Genomic DNA, 21030 nt, shown 5'->3' with positions numbered 1-21030 from the left:
TTCTGTAATTTTATTGGACGTGCCTTTGTTTCTTGTGTATGGATGCGAGCGTGTAAATGTATTGTGTTTACTTGTAACATGAAGAGCATTGTTTTGTTGTCGGTCACGCCTGTTGGTTTGTTGCATATCTGCTTCACCCTTGAAGAGTGTGCTACAAATTATTATTATTTTTTTTTTTTAATTTAAATTATTATGCTAATAGCCGTCGGCCAAGCAGAGAAAGAGAGCGCAGTCGGGAGAGAAGAAGATCCCGAAGTAGGGAGCGGAGGCGATCAAGAAGCAAGAGTCGTGGTAAACGTTCACGATCTCCCAGCCCTAGCAAAACTAAAAAGGGAGAAAAAAGGTAATGTAACCCCTTATTGTCATGAAATTTAATATTTTCCCTTGTATTGATCAGCTGTAATCTGCAAAGGAACCCAGCTATTAATAACTGTGCTTTCAAGTAACATATCAGAATAAGCTGTTTTATGTGTGTATACTGTATAAGGAAGACCACCACTTCTGGCCATTATGTGCTTTGTATCCTTTAGATTTCCCGATGATCTTCAGTCCGATGGGTGTCCTATTTTGCAGCTCTTATATTCGGACGTCCTATTTTGCAGCTCCTATCCCCCTTTCGGTGCGGATCGCCATCCTTCTTTAATGATTGACGTGGATGTTACCTCCGCCGCTATCCACGTAGCCGGGCAAATCTCATGCTTGTGTAGAGACATTAGCGGCACTTCACTCTGCCCTATTGCAGACAGTGTCAAAAACATTGGTGCGCCTGCGCGAGCCGGCGAGTTTTCTGTGCAAGCGCGAGATATTACTCGGCAATGTGGATGATGTCACCTTGGTCATCCTCGTAGCTGGGCAAAATCTTGCACCAGCGCAGAGATGTTGCTGGCTCACACATGTGCACTTCACTCTGAGCTACTGCGGGCAGAGCCAAAACATAAATGGGCATGCGCTAGCCACAGTTTTCCTGCTTCTCATTACCGAAGCAAGATTTTGCGCAGTGATGAGGATGAAGTCACCTGCGTCATCCATGTAGACGGGTACAATCTTGCGCCTTCACAAAGAACTTACCGACTCGCACACCAATGTTTTCCGCTTTGCCCGCAATAGGGCAGAGAAACGTGTGCCTGCATGAGCTGACCATGCCGGCTCGAGAGATTTTACCTGGCTACGTGGATTGTGCTGGAGGCGTCATCCACGTTAATCATCAAAGGAGGACAGCGATCAGCGTCGAAAGGAAGAACAGAAGCCTTCAAAATAGGATGCCCATCGGGACGAAAGATTAGCATACATGGCTGGAGATTCTATAATGGCATTTGTGAGTGTCAGGGGATAACGTGCAGCTTTTATAGAATGCAGAACAGGTGCTCTTTAATATGCTAGTTTTGGTTTAGAGCTCAAAAATCTGGTGACAGGTTCCCTTTAAGGTGAAAACGGGCTTAGCAGTATGAGGTTAATAGACTGTCTGGTTCCCCATAGAAAGAGAAATGTTATTTGTAGCTATGTATGTAATCTGATGGATAGGAAGCTGCTAACAGACCAACATTGGCCTTTGCTGGAGGATGGTAATATAAAATGCTCGCCAGACAGATGAATAACCATGAATTTAATACTATTTCTCTCCACCCTCCCATAAGTCTTATGGTTTGATGTCCATATATTCTAATAGGGCAGATACACAGGCGTAATCTTTAGGAAATAACCCCTTTAATTATGTAATGCCTTTTTGTTTGGGTTTTTTTTTATTCAACACTTGCATATTCTTCATCCTTTTTCCAGGTCAAAATCAAAAGAAAAAACTGATGTTTCAGAAGCAACAAAGGAAAAGAAAAAAGAAGATAAAGAAGAAGATAAAGACAAGGAAAAGGATGTCAGTGTGAGTATATGTGATTCATGTGTTATTTTAATGAAAATAGGAAATACATGTTGACGTGAAGAAAGTTGGTCATTTTTTTTTTTTTTTTTTTTACATTCCTTTTTACTTTATTTTTTTTATTTCCTTTTTGGGAACTTGAACCTGCAATTGCTTATACTGGTGATTTCACAGATTTTCAACATTGTGGTTCTCCTAGGAAGTCCAGCCTATGCTTTAGTGTTACAGGAAGACTATGATGTAACTTTTGGGATTTTTCATTGACCATAGTAACCCATCGCTTTCCTGCCATCGTATTGCAGGGAACAGATGGGGTCGATGGGAAAGTGTGCATGTTTACTGGGGGTTAATTGCTGCTGTCAGAGAATGTGAACGACATTTAAATGGTTAAACTACAGCGATCTGCAGATGCTCCAGTCTCTGCAATACCAAAAAGATCCCAGTGGTCAAAAACACCAATAGACAAGGTAAAAGGAAGACCAATGGTAAAGAAGAGACCAGAAACAAGTTCTAAGGGAAATACAAAATCCATTTTAATAAAGTATACGTGACATAAGGACAGACAGTGGTGACGAATAAGATCTAAAAATCGCCATACACAAAGTTGCACAAACACCACCTGCAGATGTAATGGGGCTGCTAGACACAAAAGGGTTAATCAGAAACCCAATAGCCAAAGGGTTGGGAGATCATGTAGTAAATAATGAACTAATTATAGTCACCCATGTGTTTCTCTCCCTATAATGATTGATTGCTCTCCGTGAGAGAAACAAAATTAAAATTTTGTAGTTGTGATACCTTTTAATGGCTAACTAAAATAAATTATGATGTTATAAAGCAAGCTTTCGAGACATCTCAGGTCTCTCCCTATATAAACGCCAAAGTAACATGTCACTAAATAAGCGTATAAAAGGAAATACCTTGAGACATGTTAGAAAGTGCCAGCAGGTAGGCAGGTGGCGGTGAGCGGGGCCTCGACACGCGTTTCAACGGGCGGGGCTTCGTCAGGATAAAATGTGTTTCCTCTGCGCTGCGTCAATGGACGATAAGGACTTCAAATGGATTAAGTTGAAAATGGTTTATTTGTCTACGTATTTCAAGGCAATCTAGCCCCTTATTCAAGACAAAATCATATGATACTATGGATAATCCATTTTGTGTCCTTGTCCATTGAGGCAGCTCAGAGGAAACACATTGTATCATGATAGGATACTTTCTTGGTGTGTATCACCCGCGGATATGCAGCAGCCTGTTACACGCATTAGTAGTTCTGTCCCATACAGCTATCCCAGGTGAGTAGATAATAATCTAATCCCTACCACTATTGTAACCAATTAAGGCTATGTGCGCACGTAGCGTTTGTCCCTGCAGAAATTTCTGCAGCGATTTGAACAGCACACGTGCGCTTCAAATCGCTGCAGAAAGAGTCCGTAATGAAAAAAAATAAGCCGATTCCATGCGCTCTGAATGCAGCCCCTCCCATAGACAGGGCAGGAGCTGCAGGCAGAGCGCAGGAAAAGTGTCTTGTCACTTCTTAGACCGCGCGCTTTGGGCAGCAGCTGAAGCGCTGCGCTCTAAGACGCCACGTGCACACGGCTCCTGCATAATCTTCATAGATTATGCTGGGGACGCAGGACGCGTGCAGTTACGCTGCGGTGCAGATCGCAGCGTAACTACATGCAAATACGCAACGTGCTCACATAGCCTAAGACCCTATTGCGCTTGTTTTCTGCATTAGTTTCTTCATTACAGGCAGATGCCAGCTATGTAATTCAGCCAACATCTGCCTGGTATGAAGCAGGCCCAACTCCTGAGCCTGGTTTATATATTCTTTATCAACCAATGACAAAACATTGTAACCAAGCTATCTTTTGTACACTCAGAATTTTGACCAAAATAAGCTTGAAGAAGAAATGAGGAAACGTAAAGAAAGAGTAGAAAAATGGCGGGAAGAGCAACGTAAGAGAGTTGTGGAAAGCATTGGAGAACTGAGGAAAGAAGTTGAAGAAATGAGACAAGGAAAGAAATGGAGCTTAGAAGATGACGATGGTATATATTTTTTGTACTAATAGTTTTTTATTTTAAGCTGTGTTTACAATATTTTAATATATTTTTTTTATTATTTTTTATCTCAGATGATGAAGATGAATCAACTGAGGAAGAAAAGGAAGACCAGGAAGAAGAGGATGAGGAGTTGGATCCTCTGGATGCTTACATGGAAGAGGTCAAAGAAGAAGTAAAGAAGTTTAACATGGGCAGTGTGAAAGGTGGAAGTGAAAAGGTTAGGTCTGATAATCTGACTTCTTACACATATAATACCTTAGGTTTATGTAGAAGTGCAGCAGAGAGATAATCCTAGTATTGACTTTTGTCTTAAAGGGAACCAGTCACCAGTTTTTTTCCCTATTAAACCAAAAATATCACCTTCTACAGCTCCTGTGCTGAATTCTAGGAAGGTGCACCTTGTTGCTGGCCCACCTTGCAGACCCCCTAAAAGAACTTTATAAAATCTTACCGTTTCCTATGCAAATGAGTTTGGTTGGTCAGATGGGCGGGCTCTAATTCGACTCCTGTCCCCCCTCCTGCCGCTTTCACCGTCCCCCAGTCATGATTTACATGGATGACGCTGCCTCCTTCATCGTCCACGCTCCTGGAGTCTCGCGCAGGTGCATTTCGCTGTGCCCCTATCGTGGGGCTGAGCATAGTTTCCCTCGCGCGAGCACCGGTGATGTAGTCGCGCAGGCGCGAGACTATGGGTGGCGCTGTGTATGACCTCAGCAGTGTCATCATTGTACCTGCCCATAATCTCGCTCCTGCACAACTACATCACTGGCGCCCGCGCGGGGGAAACTTTATGCTCAGCGAAATGCGCCTGCGCGAGACTCCAGCAGCGTGGAGGGGGGCAGCGTCATCCATGTAAATCATGTCTGGGGGACAGCGAACAGCGGCAGGAGGGGGGACAGGAGACGAATTAGAGCCCGCCCATCTGGCCAACCAAACTAATTTGGAAACTGTAAGATTTTATAAAGTTCTTTTAGGGGTCTGCAAGGGGGGCCAGCAACAAGGTGCACCTTCATAGAATGCAGCACAGGAGCGGCAGAAAGTGATTTTTGTTTCAATAGGGAAAAAACTGGTGACCGGTTCCCTTTAAAACACAACTAATGGCAGACAGCAGAATTGATACAGCACCTAAAAGGGAGCTTAAAGTGATACAAGATTTATTCTAGCAATGATAAAACTTACAGAAAAGTTCTTAAGATTTTCTCAAAACCTACTTAATCCTGTGCACCGCGCTGTAAGCCCAATATCAGACCAGCCCTTGTGATTCCAGCGGCTGTAATTGTTCTCACGTAGACAAGAGCTTCCTCATCCTACCGGTGTACCAGCAGTGATGGAGGGCTGGCTGTCGAGCACCGTTCATTAGCTAGCTCCCTTCTGTGTCTACCTCTGCCATGAAAAGCTTTAATTTTTCTAATGCTTTATATTTTTTATCACAGAAAACTGGCGCAACAGTAACAAAGGTAGTTACTGTAGTGACAACGAAGAAGGTTGGTGTAGAGACCACAAAGAATAAAGGAGAGCTTATGGAGAATGATCAAGATGCTATGGAGGTAATAATCAGCGGCATATGTTCTTCAATGTGGACTTTGACATGTTATAATTATTCATGAATAAATTTGGGATTATTATACATTCACCTTTAACCCCTTCACGACCTTGGACACACCGGTATGTTCAAGGTCGTCTCGCTCTCTTTGATGCGGGCCCATGTGCTGAACCTGCACCTTTTCTTTGCACATGTCGGCTGATCTGATAATCCGACGCGCCTCTTAACAGTGGGGGGCAGATTGGAGATCCACCCGCTGCTATATAGTTAAATCCCACTGTTAATCTCGGACAGTGGGATTTAACACTCATTGGCGGGGTTCCATGCCCCGCACCCATCGGTGGCCACATGACGTGATTTCAGGGCGCTGATGTGTTGGCATGACAGCCAGGGGTCATCTGATGAACCTGATCACTGTCATTAATTCTGGCTTAGTACAAATAAAGGAAACTAAAATGTGATCAAAAAGTTGTATATTTCCAAAAATGGGACGAGTAGAAATTCTAGCTTGTCTCGCAAATACAAGCCAGCATACATCTCCATCTATAGAAAAATAAAGGTATGGGTGTCAGAGTATGGTGAACCCTGCTGTAAAAGTAATAGCTTGTGCTAAAGTAAAAAAACATGTAAAAAAACAAAAAAAAAAAACCCCCATATATAAATGTCCTGCGGGATAAACATGAGACAAGCAAAACTGCAATTTCAAATGCTGTTTATTGTTCACCCAATGGGTATTTTGTTTTTTTTTGTTTATGGTTTACCTAATGGAATTGTAATTGCTGTGAATTTTTGTGTTGTGGTGTGGTTTATTTTTTATTTTTATTTTTCTTATTAAGTTGCCAACTGAAGAGTGTAATAAAAGTGATCTTAAAATTCTATGTACCACAAAACTGGACTAATAAAATACAGCGGAACCTCGGTTTACGAGTAACCCAGTTTGCGAGCATTTTCGTATACGAGCAAAGCTTGCTGTAAATTTGTAACTCCGTTTACGAGCAAGCTTTGCCATAAGAGCAAATACTCACCGCACACCGGTTCCGTACTCTCACTGCGCTCTGACCCGCTCTTGCAGTCCACATACACACACACACACACACACACACACACCTATTCCTCCCAGTTCTTGTAGTCCGCTGGTACAGGATGTGTGTCGGGTAACCATCGCGACGATGGAGGAACTTCCGCTGTTAGACGCTACTCAAAGGCAGCACACTGACCAATCCGAGGCAAGCGGCTCCTGCCTTTGACGTCAGCGCGCTGGCAGCGGAAGTTCCTCCATCGTCGCGATGGTTGCCCAAGACACATCCTCTACCAGCGAACTACAAGAACCAGGAGGCCGGCGAGGGAACGGACGGTAAGGAGAGCATAATGTATGCGTGTGTGGAATGGCACAATAGCGGACCAGAATGGGACATTGAACAAGTTGTGGAACGAATTGTCTGAGCTTGCATTATGTCCTATGGGAAATGTTGCTTTCTTTGTCGCTCCATTGGGAGACCCAGACAATTGGGTGTATAGCTTCTGCCTCCGGAGGCCACACAAAGTATTACACTTTAAAAAGTGTAACCCCTCCCCTCTGCCTATACACCCTCCCGTGCATCACGGGCTCCTCAGTTTTATGCTTTGTGTTGAAGGAGGCACACATTCACTCATGCTCCCATTCTAGTCAGCAGCAGCTGCTGATTGTATCGGATGGAAGAAAAGAGGGCCTCTAACAGGGCTCCCGGCATGCTCCCTTCTCACCCCACTAAGTCGGCGGTGTTGTTAAGGTTGAGGTACCCATTGCGGGTACACAGGCTGGAGCCACATGCCGTTTTCCTTCCCCATCCCTTAGGGGCTCTGGGAGAAGTGGGATCCTTTCCGGTCATCCAGGCACTGGGACCGGGCTCCCTCCGCAGCCCCTGTGGGATTCTGACGGACAGGAGACTGAGTATCATCAGGGACAGGGCCCTGCATCTACAGGTACTCTGTGTCCCCTTGGGGATGGTGCATGGAGCACCTTGGCCTCAGACGCTGCAGCGACTGCGGTGTTGGTATGAGACCGGGACTACCGCGCCGACCGCGCCTGCTTGCCGGCCGCGGTTTTAACTTTAGTCCCCGGCTTTTGCGGCCTAGTGCATTAAACTCCTGCCCCCGGGCCTGCCAGTCAGGGGTAAGGGCGGGACGGTCGGTCTGACGCCGACAGTGAGGGCTGGAGCACACGTAGCTGTCCTCCGCCCCCCTCACTAATCACTCTGGGGCCAGATTCCCGCACTTTTGTAGTTACGCCCACGGCTCCCTCCTCCCCTGTGAACGCCGACAGCCATGTTTTAAGCACATTCTGCCGGTGGAGGACTTCTGGCTGCATCTCTGGGAGACCCGAGGCAGGGAATCTGGTGGCCACACACCGCTTGAGCGGTCGGTAAGCCACACCGGTCACCCGGTGCTGGGCCCCATAGAGTGCCGAACTGTATATATATATATTATATTTGTATACACTTTCTCGGTTCGGCTGTACTGTTAGCTTGTGGCTATATATCCCTCAGTGATCACTCTCCTGAAAGACAACAGCATGTCGTTCACAAGGAGCAAGGGTGCCAAGACACAGGGTTACTTTCTTCAGCGCTCTATTGGGAGACCCAGACGATTGGGGTATAGCTACTGCCCTCTGGAGGCCACACAAAGCACTACATTAAAAGTGCAAGGCCCCTCCCCCTCTGGCTATACCCCCCCGTGGTATCACGGGTTCTCCAGTTTTAGCTTTGTGTGCGAAGGAGGTCAGACATTCCATGCATAGCTCCACAGTTTTTAGTCAGCAGTAGCTGCTGACTATTTCGGATGGAAGAAAAGAGGACACATATAGTGTCCCCAGCATGCTCCCTTCTCACCCCTGGATGGTGTTGTAAGGTTGAGGTACCTATTGCTGGTACAGGGCTGGAGCCTGACATGCTGTTTTCCTTCCACATCCCCTGGTAGGGCTCTGTGGAAGTGGGATCCTGCCGGCCTCTCAGCTCTGATGCCGGGCTCCATCCACAGACCCATTAGAACCTGATGGAGACGGAGCAGGAGTACGATCAGGGACAGGCCCTGCATCATACAGGTACTCTGTGTCCCCGGCAGGCACAGACACACTCCGGGCTGGCTGGGTGTTGTAGTGCGCCGGGGACCGCAACGTGGAGTTGGTGTCCCTACAGATTACTGGGGGATTGTTTGTGTTTGGGAACGCAGCGCCGACCCCCTCTGGACCGGGCGGCGCTGCTGTGACTTGTGGTGCGCCGGGGATCCGCCGTCCGCGCTTTTACGGCGGCGGCGGTTATAAATTTAGTCCCCGGCTTTTTGGGCCTAGGACGCCGGCAGCTCCGATTCGTTCCCGCCCCCACCCTGTCATTCAGGGTAGGGGAGAGACGCTGTTCGCTAGCAGCGACGAGGGCTGGAGCCTGTTTTACATGCTCCAGCCCTCTCACTTGGCACAGAGGGAAGCAGGCTTCCCGCTCTTGGCCAGGAACGCCCAGGGCCCGCCCCCCTTCCTCTCTCGAGACGCCGGCAGCCATTACATGCATGCCTGGCTGGAGGAAGGACGCAAGGCTCTGGGAGACCTGGACTGGGGGCTATCTGGCGACCACACACCCGCTTTTTAAGCGGGCGGTAAGCGATTTTCTGTGCTGGTCCCTCTAGTGCCTCACTGTGTATCAGTGTACTGGGTACAGATATATAGTTATTGTATTACTTGCACTGTGAGGTGCGCTTCTGGCTGCATATCCCAGATCGCTCTGTGGAAGCAGCAACATGTCATCCTCAAAACGCAAGGCGGCCAAGGCAAAAAGGGCTGTGTATACTGCGTGTGCTGCATGTGGGGCTAATCTACCAGCAGGCTCCGATGACCCCCATTGTGTGCAATGCTCCGACCCGGTGCTGCTTCGCCAGCCGGAGTCAGGAGAGGTAGCGACCCAGGCTGAGACGCTTGTAAGTTCTGCCCCGGTGACAGGGACAGACTTTGCAGTTTTTGCAGATAATATGTCTGTATCTATGGCAAAAATCCTTGAGACCTTGCAATCTATGCATGGGGCTCAGTCTCTGGGCACGGCGAGGCCTCTGTCCTCAGGTCCCCCTTACTTGGAATGTATCCAGCCCACAGGGGGGTCCCCGGCTTCACAGGCCGAGGATTATGACTCAGATGATGGCCCCAGCCACCCTAAGCGAGCTCGCTGGGAAAGACCCTCGACGTCTTCACACTGCTCAGGGTCTCAGCGCAATCAGTCTCCCTGTGATGTGTCTGATGAGAGTGATCAGGAATCCACTCCTGGAACCCCTCTCAACCTGGATACCCCGGATGGGGATGCCATGGTAAACGACCTTATCTCAGCCATCAATAGGCTGTTGGATATTTCTCCCCCAGCCCCTTCAGCAGAAGAGGCGGCTGCGGAGCAGGAAAAGTTTCGTTTCCTTTATCCCAAGCGTAAATTGAGTGCCTTGTTAGATCACTCTGACTTCAGAGAATCAATCCAGAAGCACGACGCTCACCCAGAAAGGCGTTTCTCTAAACGATCTAAAGATACGCGTTTCCCTTTCCCCCCTGAGGTGGTCAAGCGCTGGACACAGTGTCCAAAGGTAGACCCCCCGATTTCCAAACTTGCAGCTAGATCCATAGTTGCAGTGGAGGATGGCGCTTCACTTAAAGATGCCAATGACAGACAGATGGACCTTTGGTTAAAATCTGTCTATGAAGCTATAGGCGCGTCGTTTGCTCCGGCATTCGCAGCCGTATGGGCACTCCAGGCTATTTCAGCTGGCTTAGCAAAAGTGGATGCTATCATGCATCCAGCAGTGCCGCAAGTGGCGCACCTTACCACGCAGATGTCGGCGTTTGCGTCTTACGCTATCAATGCGGTCCTAGAATCTACCAGTCGCACCTCAATGGCGTCCGCCAATTCGGTAGTTTTGCGCAGAGCCTTGTGGTTAAAGGACTGGAAAGCAGATGCTGGTTCCAAAAAATGTTTAACCAGTTTGCCTTTGTCTAGAGATAGACTGTTTGGCGAGCCATTGGCTGACATCATTAAGCAGTCCAAGGGTAAAGACTCCTCTTTACCACAACCCAGAACATCCAAACCTCAGCAGAAAAAGTGGCAGCAGAGGTTTCAGTCCTTTCGAGGTTCGGGCAAGACACCATTTACCTCGTCCAAAGGGACTCAGAGGACGCAAAGAAACTCAGATTCGTGGCGGACTCACACACGCCCCAAGAAAGCAAATGGAGGTACCGCTTCCAAAGCGGCTACCTCATGACTTCCAGCCCCCCCCCCTCCGCATCGCCGGTCGGGGGCAGGCTCTCCCGCTTTTCCGGCATTTGGATGTCACAGGTCAAAGACCGGTGGGTGACGGACATTTTGTCTCGCGGGTACAGAATCGAGTTCAATTCTCGTCCTCCAGCTCGGTTCTTCAGAACCTCCCCACATCCAGACCGAGCAGATGCTCTGCTGCAGGCGGTGGATTCCCTAAAAGCGGAAGGAGTGGTTATCCCAGTCCCTCCTCAGGAACAAGGGCAAGGGTTTTACTCCAATCTCTTTGTGGTTCCAAAAAAGGACGGCTCGTTCCGTCCTGTTCTGGACCTAAAACGGCTCAACAAACATGTGCACGCCAGGAGGTTCCGGATGGAAACCCTCCGCTCTGTCATTGCCTCAATGTCCAGAGGAGACTTCCTTGCCTCAATAGACATCAAAGATGCTTATCTCCACGTGCCAATTGCTACAGAACATCAACGTTTTCTACGTTTTGTGATAGGAGACGACCATTTTCAGTTCGTAGCTCTTCCATTTGGTCTGGCGACAGCCCCACAGGTCTTCACCAAGGTCATGGCGGCGGTGGTAGCAGTCTTGCACTCTCAGGGACACTCGGTGATCCCTTACCTAGACGACTTATTGGTCAAAGCTCCCTCTCAGGAGGCATGTCAGCACAGCCTGAATGCTACGCTGGAGACTCTACAGTCTTTCGGATGGATCATCAACTTTCCAAAGTCGATCCTATCACCGACTCAGTCACTAACGTATCTTGGCATGGAGTTTCATACTCTAGCAGCGATAGTGAAGCTTCCGCTGGACAAGCAGCGGTCACTACAGACAGGGGTGCAATCTCTTCTGCAGGGCCAGTTGCATCCCTTGCGGCGCCTCATGCATTTCCTAGGGAAGATGGTGGCAGCCATGGAAGCAGTTCCCTTTGCGCAGTTTCATCTGCGCCCACTTCAATGGGACATTCTCCGCCAATGGGACGGGAAGTCAACGTCCCTGGACAGGAAAGTCTCGCTTTCCCAGACGGCCAAGGACTCTCTACAATGGTGGCTCCTTCCCACCTCATTATCTCAGGGAAGATCCTTCCTGCCCCCATCCTGGGCAGTAGGTACGACAGATGCGAGTCTGTCGGGGTGGGGAGCAGTGTTTCTCCACCACAGGGCTCAGGGGACGTGGACTCCGCAGGAGTCCACCCTTCAGATCAATGTTCTGGAAATCAGAGCAGTGTATCTTGCCCTACTGGCCTTCCAGCAGTGGCTGGAAGGAAAGCAGATCCGAATCCAATCGGACAACTCCACAGCGGTGGCATACATCAACCACCAAGGAGGGACGCGCAGTCGGCAAGCCTTCCAAGAAGTCCGGCGCATTCTAATGTGGGTGGAGGACAGAGCATCCACCATATCCGCGGTTCACATCCCAGGCGTAGAAAACTGGGAAGCGGACTTCCTCAGTCGCCAGGGCATGGACGCAGGGGAATGGTCCCTTCACCCGGACGTGTTTCAGGAAATCTGTCGCCGCTGGGGAGTGCCGGACGTCGACCTAATGGCATCCCGGCACAACAACAAGGTCCCGGCATTCATGGCGAGGTCGCGCGATCAAAGAGCTCTGGCGGCAGACGCCTTGGTTCAAGATTGGTCGCAGTTTCAGCTCCCTTACGTGTTTCCGCCTCTGGCGCTCTTGCCCAGAGTGCTACGCAAGATCAGATCCGAGTGCAGCCGCATCATACTCGTCGCTCCAAACTGGCCGAGGAGGTCGTGGTATCCGGATCTGTGGCATCTCACGATCGGTCGACCGTGGTCACTGCCAGACCGACCAGACTTACTGTCCCAAGGGCCGTTTTTCCATCAGAATTCTGCGGCCCTGAACCTGACTGTGTGGCCATTGAGTCCTGGATCCTAGCATCTGCAGGATTATCTCAAGGAGTGATTGCCACAATGAGACAAGCTAGAAAGTCGAATTCTGCTAAGATCTACCACAGAACGTGGAAGATTTTCTTATCCTGGTGCTCGGCCCAGGGAGTGTCTCCCTGGCCATTTGCATTACCCAAGTTTCTTTCTTTCCTGCAATCGGGGTTAGAAAAGGGCTTGTCGCTCAGCTCCCTTAAAGGGCAAGTTTCGGCACTATCCGTGTTTTTTCAGAAGCGTCTAGCACGTCTTCCTAAGGTGCGCACGTTCCTGCAGGGGGTCTGTCATATTGTGCCCCCGTACAAGCGACCGTTAGATCCATGGGATCTGAACAGGGTACTAGTTGCTCTCCAGAAGCCGCCCTTCGAGCCTCTGAAGGAAGTTTCCTTTTCTCGGCTGTCGCAGAAAGTGGCGTTTCTTGTTGCCATCACATCGCTTCGGCGAGTGTCTGAGCTGGCAGCTCTGTCATCCAAGGCTCCCTTCCTGGTGTTCCACCAGGACAAGGTTGTGCTGCGCCCCATTCCGGAGTTTCTTCCTAAGGTCGTATCCTTTTTTCATCTTAATCAGGATATTTCCTTGCCTTCTTTTTGCCCTCATCCGGTTCACCGGTATGAAAAGGACTTACGTTTGCTAGATCTGGTGAGAGCACTCAGAATCTACATTTCCCGCACGGCGCCCATACGCCGTTCCGATGCACTTTTTGTCCTTGTCGCTGGTCCGCGCAAGGGGTTGCAGGCTTCTAAAGCCACCCTGGCTCGATGGATCAAAGAACCAATTCTTGAAGCCTACTGTTCTGCGGGGCTTCCGGTTCCTTCAGGGCTGAAAGCCCACTCAACCAGAGCCGTGGGTGCGTCCTGGGCATTACGTCACCAGGCTTCGGCTCAACAGGTGTGCCAGGCAGCTACCTGGTCCAGTCTGCACACTTTCACCAAGCATTATCAGGTGCATACCTATGCTTCGGCGGATGCCAGCTTAGGTAGAAGAGTCCTGCAGGCGGCAGTGACACCCCCATAGGGGAGGGCTGTTTTGCAGCTCTAACATGAGGTATTTATTTACCCACCCAGGGACAGCTTTTGGACGTCCCAATCGTCTGGGTCTCCCAATAGAGCGCTGAAGAAGAAGGGAATTTTGTTACTTACCGTAAATTCCTTTTCTTCTAGCTCTTATTGGGAGACCCAGCACCCGCCCTGTTGTCCTTCGGGATGTTTTTTTGTTGTTTGCGGGTACACATGTTGTTCATGTTGAACGGTTTTTCAGTTCTCCGATGTTATTCGGAGTTAATTTGTTTAAACCAGTTATTGGCTTCCTCCTTCTTGCTTTGGCACTAAAACTGGAGAACCCGTGATACCACGGGGGGGTATAGCCAGAGGGGGAGGGGCCTTGCACTTTTAATGTAGTGCTTTGTGTGGCCTCCAGAGGGCAGTAGCTATACCCCAATCGTCTGGGTCTCCCAATAAGAGCTAGAAGAAAAGGAATTTACGGTAAGTAACAAAATTCCCTTCTTGCACCCTGTACCTCTTGTGCGGCTATGCTACCTGCAGGTTCCCCCTACCCTCACTGTGAGCAATGCTCGGGCCCTGTGGCACTCGCTCAGCCGGAGCCTGGGGCACTGGTGGGACCCTCGGCCCAGGTAGAACCGCCGGTTTCCCCTGTCCAGGTGGCAGGGACAGAGTTTGCAGTTTTAGCTGGAAACTCTCTGAGTCACTGTCACAATCCATGGCTCAGTCTATGGACAAATGGTCTGCTAAGATACTAGAAGCCTTGCAGTCCAGACCGGTCCTTACACAGGCCCCGGGCACTGCGGGATCACCCCCAGGGCCCTCTCGGTCTGCGACGAAGCGTGCGCCTGGGGTGGCCTCTAGTTATTACGTGGAGGACTCCGGCACGGACCGCAGTCCCAGACCGGCTAAGCGGGCTCGATTAGAATCTTCCCCGACTTCATCACGCTGTTTGGGGTCTCAGCTTGAGGACTCTCTAGAGGATGAGGCGGAGGTCGCAGCCCAGGACTCTGACCCTGACGTTGCTCTCAATCTTGATACACCTGAAGGGGACGCCATAGTAAATGACCTTATAGCGTCCATCAATCAGGTGCTAGATCTTTCTCCCCCAACTCCACCTATAGAGGAGTCGGCCGCACAGCAGGAGAAGCACCAGTTTAGGTTGCCCAAACGTACTCTTGAGTGTTTTCTTCGATCACTCGAACTTCAGAGATGCTGTCCAGAAGCACAGGGCTTTCCCGGACAAGCGCTTTACTAAACGCCTTAATGACACACGTTACCCCTTCCCCTCTGACGTAGTTAAGGGTTGGGCTCAATGTCCCAAGGTGGATCCTCCAGTCTCTAGACTGGCGGATAGATCCGTAGTGGCAGTGGCTGACGGTTCAACGCTCAAGGATGCCACGGACAGGCAGATAGAGCTCCTAATGAAATCCATCTATGAAGCCATAGGCGCGTCCTTTGCCCCAGCCTTTGCAGCAGTGTGGGCACTCCAGGCTATCTCAGCCTGTCTGTCTGAGATTAATGCGGTCACCCGTACCTCGGCTCCGCAAGTAGCGTCTTTGACTTCTCAGGCGTCGGTATTTTCATCCTACGCCATGAATGCTGTCCTGGACTCAACTAGCCGTACAGCGGTAGCATCCGCCAATTCGGTGGCAGTCCGCAGGGCCATGTGGCTACGCGAATGGAAGGCAGACTCTGCTTCCAAGAAGTTCTTGACCGGTTTGCCTTTTTCTGGCGACCGATAGTTTGGCGAACAATTGGATGAAATTATTAAGCAATCCAAGGGAAAGGACTCGTCCTTACCCCAGCCCAAACCAAAGAGACCTCAGCAACGAAAAATTCAAGCGAGGTTTCGGTCCTTTCGGCCCTCAGCCAGATCCCAATCCTCCTCGTCCAATAGGCCACAGAAGAGCCAGAGAAACTCTTCGGCATGGCGGTCTAAGTCACGTCCTCCAAAGACCGCCGGAGGCACCGTCTCCAAGGCGGCCTCCTCATGACTTTCGGCCTCCCCAAACCGCATCCTCTGTCGGTGGCAGGCTCTCCCGCTTTTGCGACGCCTGGTGGCCACATGTCCAAGACCGATGGGTGAGGGACATTCTGTCTCACGGTTACAGTTCAACTCTCGTCCTCCGACTCGTTTTTTCAGAACATCTCCGCCCCCCGAGCGAACCGTGGCACTTTTTCAGGCGGTGGACACTCTGAAGACAGAAGGAGTTGTGATCCCCGTTCCCCTTCAGGAACGGGGTCGCGGTTTTTACTCCAACCTGTTCGTGGTACCAAAAAAGGACGGTTCATTCCGTCCCGTTTTGGACCTCAAATTGCTCAACAGACATGTGAGAACCAGGCGGTTTCGCATGGAATCCCTCCGCTCGGTCATCGCTTCAATGTCCCAAGGAGACTTCCTAGCATCAATCGACATCAGGGATGCCTATCTCCATGTGCCGATCGCTCCAGAGCATCAACGCTTCCTGCGTTTCGCCATCGGGGACGAACACCTTCAGTTTGTGGCACTTCCTTTCGGCCTGGCGACAGCCCCACGGGTCTTCACCAAGGTCATGGCATCCGTTGTGGCAGTCCTACACTCTCAGGGCCACTCGGTGATCCCGTACTTAGACGATCTCCTACCTTGGGATGGAGTTTCATGGGACATTCTCCGCAAATGGGACAAGAGGTCGACGTCCTTAGACAGGAACGTCTCTCTTTCTCTGGCAGCCAAGACCTCTCTTCAGTGGTGGCTCCTTCCCACTTCTCTGTCGAAGGGAAAATCTTTCCTGCCCCCATCCTGGGCTGTGGTCACGACGGACGCGAGTCTGTCAGGGTGGGGAGCGGTTTTTCTCCACCACAAGGCTCAGGGAACCTGGACTCCGACGGAGTCCTCCCTTCAGATCAATGTTCTGGAGATAAGGGCAGTGTATCTAGCCCTAAAAGCGTTCCATCGGTGGCTGGAGGACAGGCAGATCCGCATATAGTCGGACAACGCCACGGCGGTCGCGTACATCAACCACCAGGGCGGCACTCGCAGTCGTCAAGCCTTCCAAGAAGTTCGGCGGATTCTGCTGTGGGCGGAGGCCACAGCCTCCACCATCTCCGCGGTTCACATCCCGGGCGTAGAAAACTGGGAAGCAGACTTTCTCAGTCGCCAGGGCATGGACGCAGGGGAATGGTCTCTTCACCCGGACGTGTTTCAAGAGATCTGTTGCCGCTGGGGAACGCCGGACGTCGATCTCATGGCGTCTCGGCACAACAACAAAGTCCCGGCATTCATGGCACGGTCTCAAAATCACAGAGCTCTGGCGGTAGACGCCTTAGTTCAGGATTGGTCGCAGTTTCGACTGCCGTATGTATTCCCTCCTCTGGCAATGCTGCCCAGAGTGTTGCGCAAGATCAGGTCCGACTGCCGCCGCGCCATCCTCGTCGCTCCAGACTGGCCGAGGAGGTCGTGGTACCCGGACCTGTGGCACCTCACGGTGGGTCAACCGTGGGCGCTCCCAGACCGACCAGACTTGCTGTCTCAAGGGCCATTTTTCCATCTGAATTCTGCGGCCCTCAACCTGACTGTGTGGCCATTGAGTCCTGGCTCCTAGCGTCCTCAGGGTTATCTCAAGAGGTCATTGCCACTATGAGACAGGCCAGGAAACCAACGTCAGCCAAGATCTATCACAGGGCTTGGAGGATCTTCTTAGCCTGGTGCTCTGATAAGGGGTTTAACCCCTGGCCGTTTGCCTTACCCACGTTTCTTTCCTTCCTTCAATCCGGAATGGACAAGGGTTTGTCTCTCGGCTCTCTCAAGGGACAAGTATCGGCGCTTTCCGTGTTTTTTCAAAAGCGTCTAGCCAGGCTTCTGCAGGTCCGCACGTTCCTGCAGGGAGTTTGCCACATAGTCCCACCTTACAAGCGGCCGCTGGAACCCTGGGATCTTAACAGGGTTCTACGGGCTCTTCAGAAACCACCTTTTGAGCCGCTGCGGGATGTCTCTCTATCACGTCTTTCGCAGAAGGTGGCATTTCTAGTGGCAGTTACGTCACTCCGAAGAGTGTCAGAACTTGCAGCGCTATCATGCAAAGCCCCCTTCCTGGTATTTCACCAAGATAAGGTGGTTCTGCGTCCGGTCCCGGACTTTCTCCCCAAGGTGGTGTCCCCTTTTCATCTCAATCAGGATATCTCCTTACCTTCATTTTGCCCTCATCCAATTCACCAATGTGAAAAGGATTTGCATTTGTTAGATCTAGTGAGAGCACTCCGGATCTACGTGTCTCGCACGGCGCCACTGCGCCGTTCTGATGCACTCTTTGTCCTTGTCGCTGGCCAGCGTAAGGGGTCGCAGGCGTCCAAGTCAACCTTGGCTCGGTGGATCAAGGAACCGATTCTTGAAGCCTACCGTTCTTCTGGGCTTCCGATTCCTTCAGGGCTGAAAGCCCATTCTACCAGAGCCGTGGGTGCATCCTGGGCATTGCGGCACCAGGCTACGGCTCAACAGGTGTGTCAGGCGGCTACCTGGTCGAGTCTGCACACTTTCACGAAACACTATCAGGTGCATGCCTATGCTTCGGCAGATGCCAGCCTAGGTAGGCGAGTCCTTCAGGCGGCGGTTGCCCACCTGTAAGAGGGGGCCGTTTTTCGGCTCTTTTTATCGAGGTATTCTTTTACCCACCCAGGGACTGCTTTTGGACGTCCCAATTGTCTGGGTCTCCCAATGGAGCGACAAAGAAGAAGGGAATTTTGTTTACTTACCGTAAATTCCTTTTCTTCTAGCTCCTATTGGGAGACCCAGCACCCGCCCCTGTTCCCTTCGGGCTGTTGTTCTTTTGTGTACACATGTTGTTCATGTTGAATTGTTCTTTTGGTTCATGGTTTCAGTTCTCCGAACATCCTTCGGATTGAATTTACCTTAGACCAATTTATAAGTTTCCTCCTTCCTGCTTTTGCACCAAAACTGAGGAGCCCGTGATGCACGGGAGGGTGTATAGGCAGAGGGGAGGGGTTACACTTTTTAAAGTGTAATACTTTGTGTGGCCTCCGGAGGCAGAAGCTATACACCCAATTGTCTGGGTCTCCCAATAGGAGCTAGAAGAAAAGGAATTTACGGTAAGTAAACAAAATTCCCTTCTTGCTAGACGAGTAACTTGGTTTACAAGCACACTCCCAGAACGGATTGTTCTCGTAAACCAGGGTTCCACTGTATGCCACTTGGCCAAAAAAAACCCAAAATGGTTGTGGCTTCTTTTACCTCACAAAGAAGGGATAAAAAATGGATTTGTATTAAAGGACAGATATGGAAATGAAATGTAGATGGGTCCTGTGATCATTGCTTCATTGAGCTTTTAAGCATTTCATCTTTAATTGCAGTATTCTTCAGAGGAGGAGGAGGTTGATCTTCAGACTGCATTGACCGGCTTACAGACTAAGCAACGCAAACTCTTGGAGCCGGTGGATCATGGGAAGATTGAATATGAGCCGTACAGAAAAGTTTTTTATGTGGAAGTTCCAGAGTTGGCCAAGATGACTACAGAAGGTAATGTTATATTAGTCCTGTCATAAAAAAAATCACTTGTATATAAATGCAGACTACGCAGCAAAGTGGATTAATGCCAGATCTTCTGCCTGGCTGATTATCTTTTAATTTGAATTGCTGACAGAAACTTGTACATGGTATTAGTATTACTAATCAGAAGAGACGGCAACATTCCTAGTTTGGTATGTGTTCACAGATACTTTTTTTCAATGGTGTCATTCAAAAGTACAACTTGTCCCATAAAAGCAAGCCATGACACGGCTATATTGACGGAAAAATAAAAAAGTTATGGCTCTTGGAAGAAGGGAGGGGGGGAAGAAACAAAAATAGAAATCGCCCAGGGGTGAAGGGGTTAAGTGAGTTGTCCAGGCTTGGGACTGCAGTGACTGCAGACTTGTGAATCCTCACTGTGCGCACTGTGAGGATTCCCCAATGCCAGGAGTTGATGGTCATGTGATCATAAGTATGTGATTTGCATAATTTGACCACATTTTGACTAGATTTGTCCAGCCTTAGGCTAAGAACACACATCCGGCTTTTCTGCCGTTTGCCGGATCCGGCGCACTCCCGTACACTGTGTACAGTAAAGTGGCTGCGCGACAAGCTCCGGTCATGTGCTGTCATGTGACCGGAGCATGTGACCAGGAAGTTGCAGCGCAGCCACTATACTGTATACACTGTACGTGAGCGCGCGGGATCCGACAAACGGCAGAAAAGTCGGATGTGTGTTCGTAGTCTTACTCAGTACCCTTGTATTGACTGCATGAAGAATCCTAACTGCTCACACACTGCGCACTGTGAGGGTTCACAAGTCTGCAGTCACATACAGTGACTGCAGACTAAAGGCCGCTTTACACGCTGCGACATCGCTCAGGCGATCTCATTGGGGTCACGGAATTTGTGACGCACACCCGGTCGCTTCAGCGATGCCATTGCGTGTGATACCTATGAGCAATTTTGCATCGTTGCAAAAACGTGCAAAATCGCTCTTCGGTGACATGGGGGTCCATTCTATAATATCTTTGCTGCAGCAGTAACGAAGTTGTTCCTCGTTCCTGCGGCAGCACACATCGGTACGTGTGACACCGCAGGGACGAGGAACCTCTCCTTACCTGCCTCCCACCCACAATGCGGAAGGAAGGAGGTGGGCGGGATGTTCGTCCCGCTCATCTCCGCCCCTCCGCTTCTATTGGGCGGCAGTTCAGTGACGCAGCTGTGACGTCGCTGTGACGCTGATTGAACCGCCCCCCTTAGAAAGGAGGCGGTTCGCCGGTCACAGCGACGTCGCAGAGCAGGTAAGTAGTGTGACGGGTCTGGGCGATGTTGTGCGCCACGGGCAGCGACTTGCCCATGTCGCACAACCGATGGGGGCGGGTACACACGCTAGCAATATCGGTACAGATATCGCAGCGTGTAAAGTGGCCTTTATACCCGAAGTCTGGACAACCCCTTTAAATTTCTTCCCTGGAATAATGGATTTCAGTTAATATTTTCTATTTCTTAAAAATATTTGCCTGTTGCATTTTCTTTGTGACTTTCTGTATAAAGTTGGTCTATACCAAAATTCTAGCTTAAGCTATACAATGACATCTGCCATTTCAAGAGTGTTGTCCTAGACACTGATGAAATAAACGTCTTAGAGTCATCACTAGTATTAGGGCAATCACCTGAGGCCTGCCTCCCGTCTCGTCTAGATGGGTCAGAGCTGGGGAAACAGAATTGTAGAGTCAGAGGGACAAACATTCTCCAGTCCTTGCGGATATATCCTGTTACTTATAGCTTTGAGTGTGGGTGGACACTCCCAAACCTCATGCCATAAATTAGTAAAAGATGTGTAACATTTCAGATCTACTCTATGATGGGATCAGGAAAATTAGGGGT

At 50.0% G+C, this 21030-nt stretch overlaps 1 protein-coding gene across 1 annotated transcript in view; it reads left to right on the top strand.

Annotated features, from left to right (window-relative positions):
• DDX46 (DEAD-box helicase 46) overlaps positions 1-21030 on the top strand; it is a 209277-nt gene that overhangs the window by 26436 nt on the left and 161811 nt on the right. Inside the window, exons 3-8 of the mRNA XM_075344461.1 lie at positions 203-343; positions 1777-1873; positions 3754-3919; positions 4006-4151; positions 5368-5481; positions 18984-19149. Coding sequence (XP_075200576.1) covers positions 203-343; positions 1777-1873; positions 3754-3919; positions 4006-4151; positions 5368-5481; positions 18984-19149 — 830 coding nt within the window. The remainder of the gene's footprint in view (positions 1-202; positions 344-1776; positions 1874-3753; positions 3920-4005; positions 4152-5367; positions 5482-18983; positions 19150-21030) is intronic.

The sequence above is a fragment of the Anomaloglossus baeobatrachus genome, chromosome 4, assembly GCF_048569485.1.
Source record: "Anomaloglossus baeobatrachus isolate aAnoBae1 chromosome 4, aAnoBae1.hap1, whole genome shotgun sequence".
Lineage (NCBI taxonomy): Eukaryota > Metazoa > Chordata > Amphibia > Anura > Aromobatidae > Anomaloglossus > Anomaloglossus baeobatrachus.
Note: the sequence above shows the minus strand (reverse complement) of the source record. Positions and strands in the feature narration are given on the sequence as shown.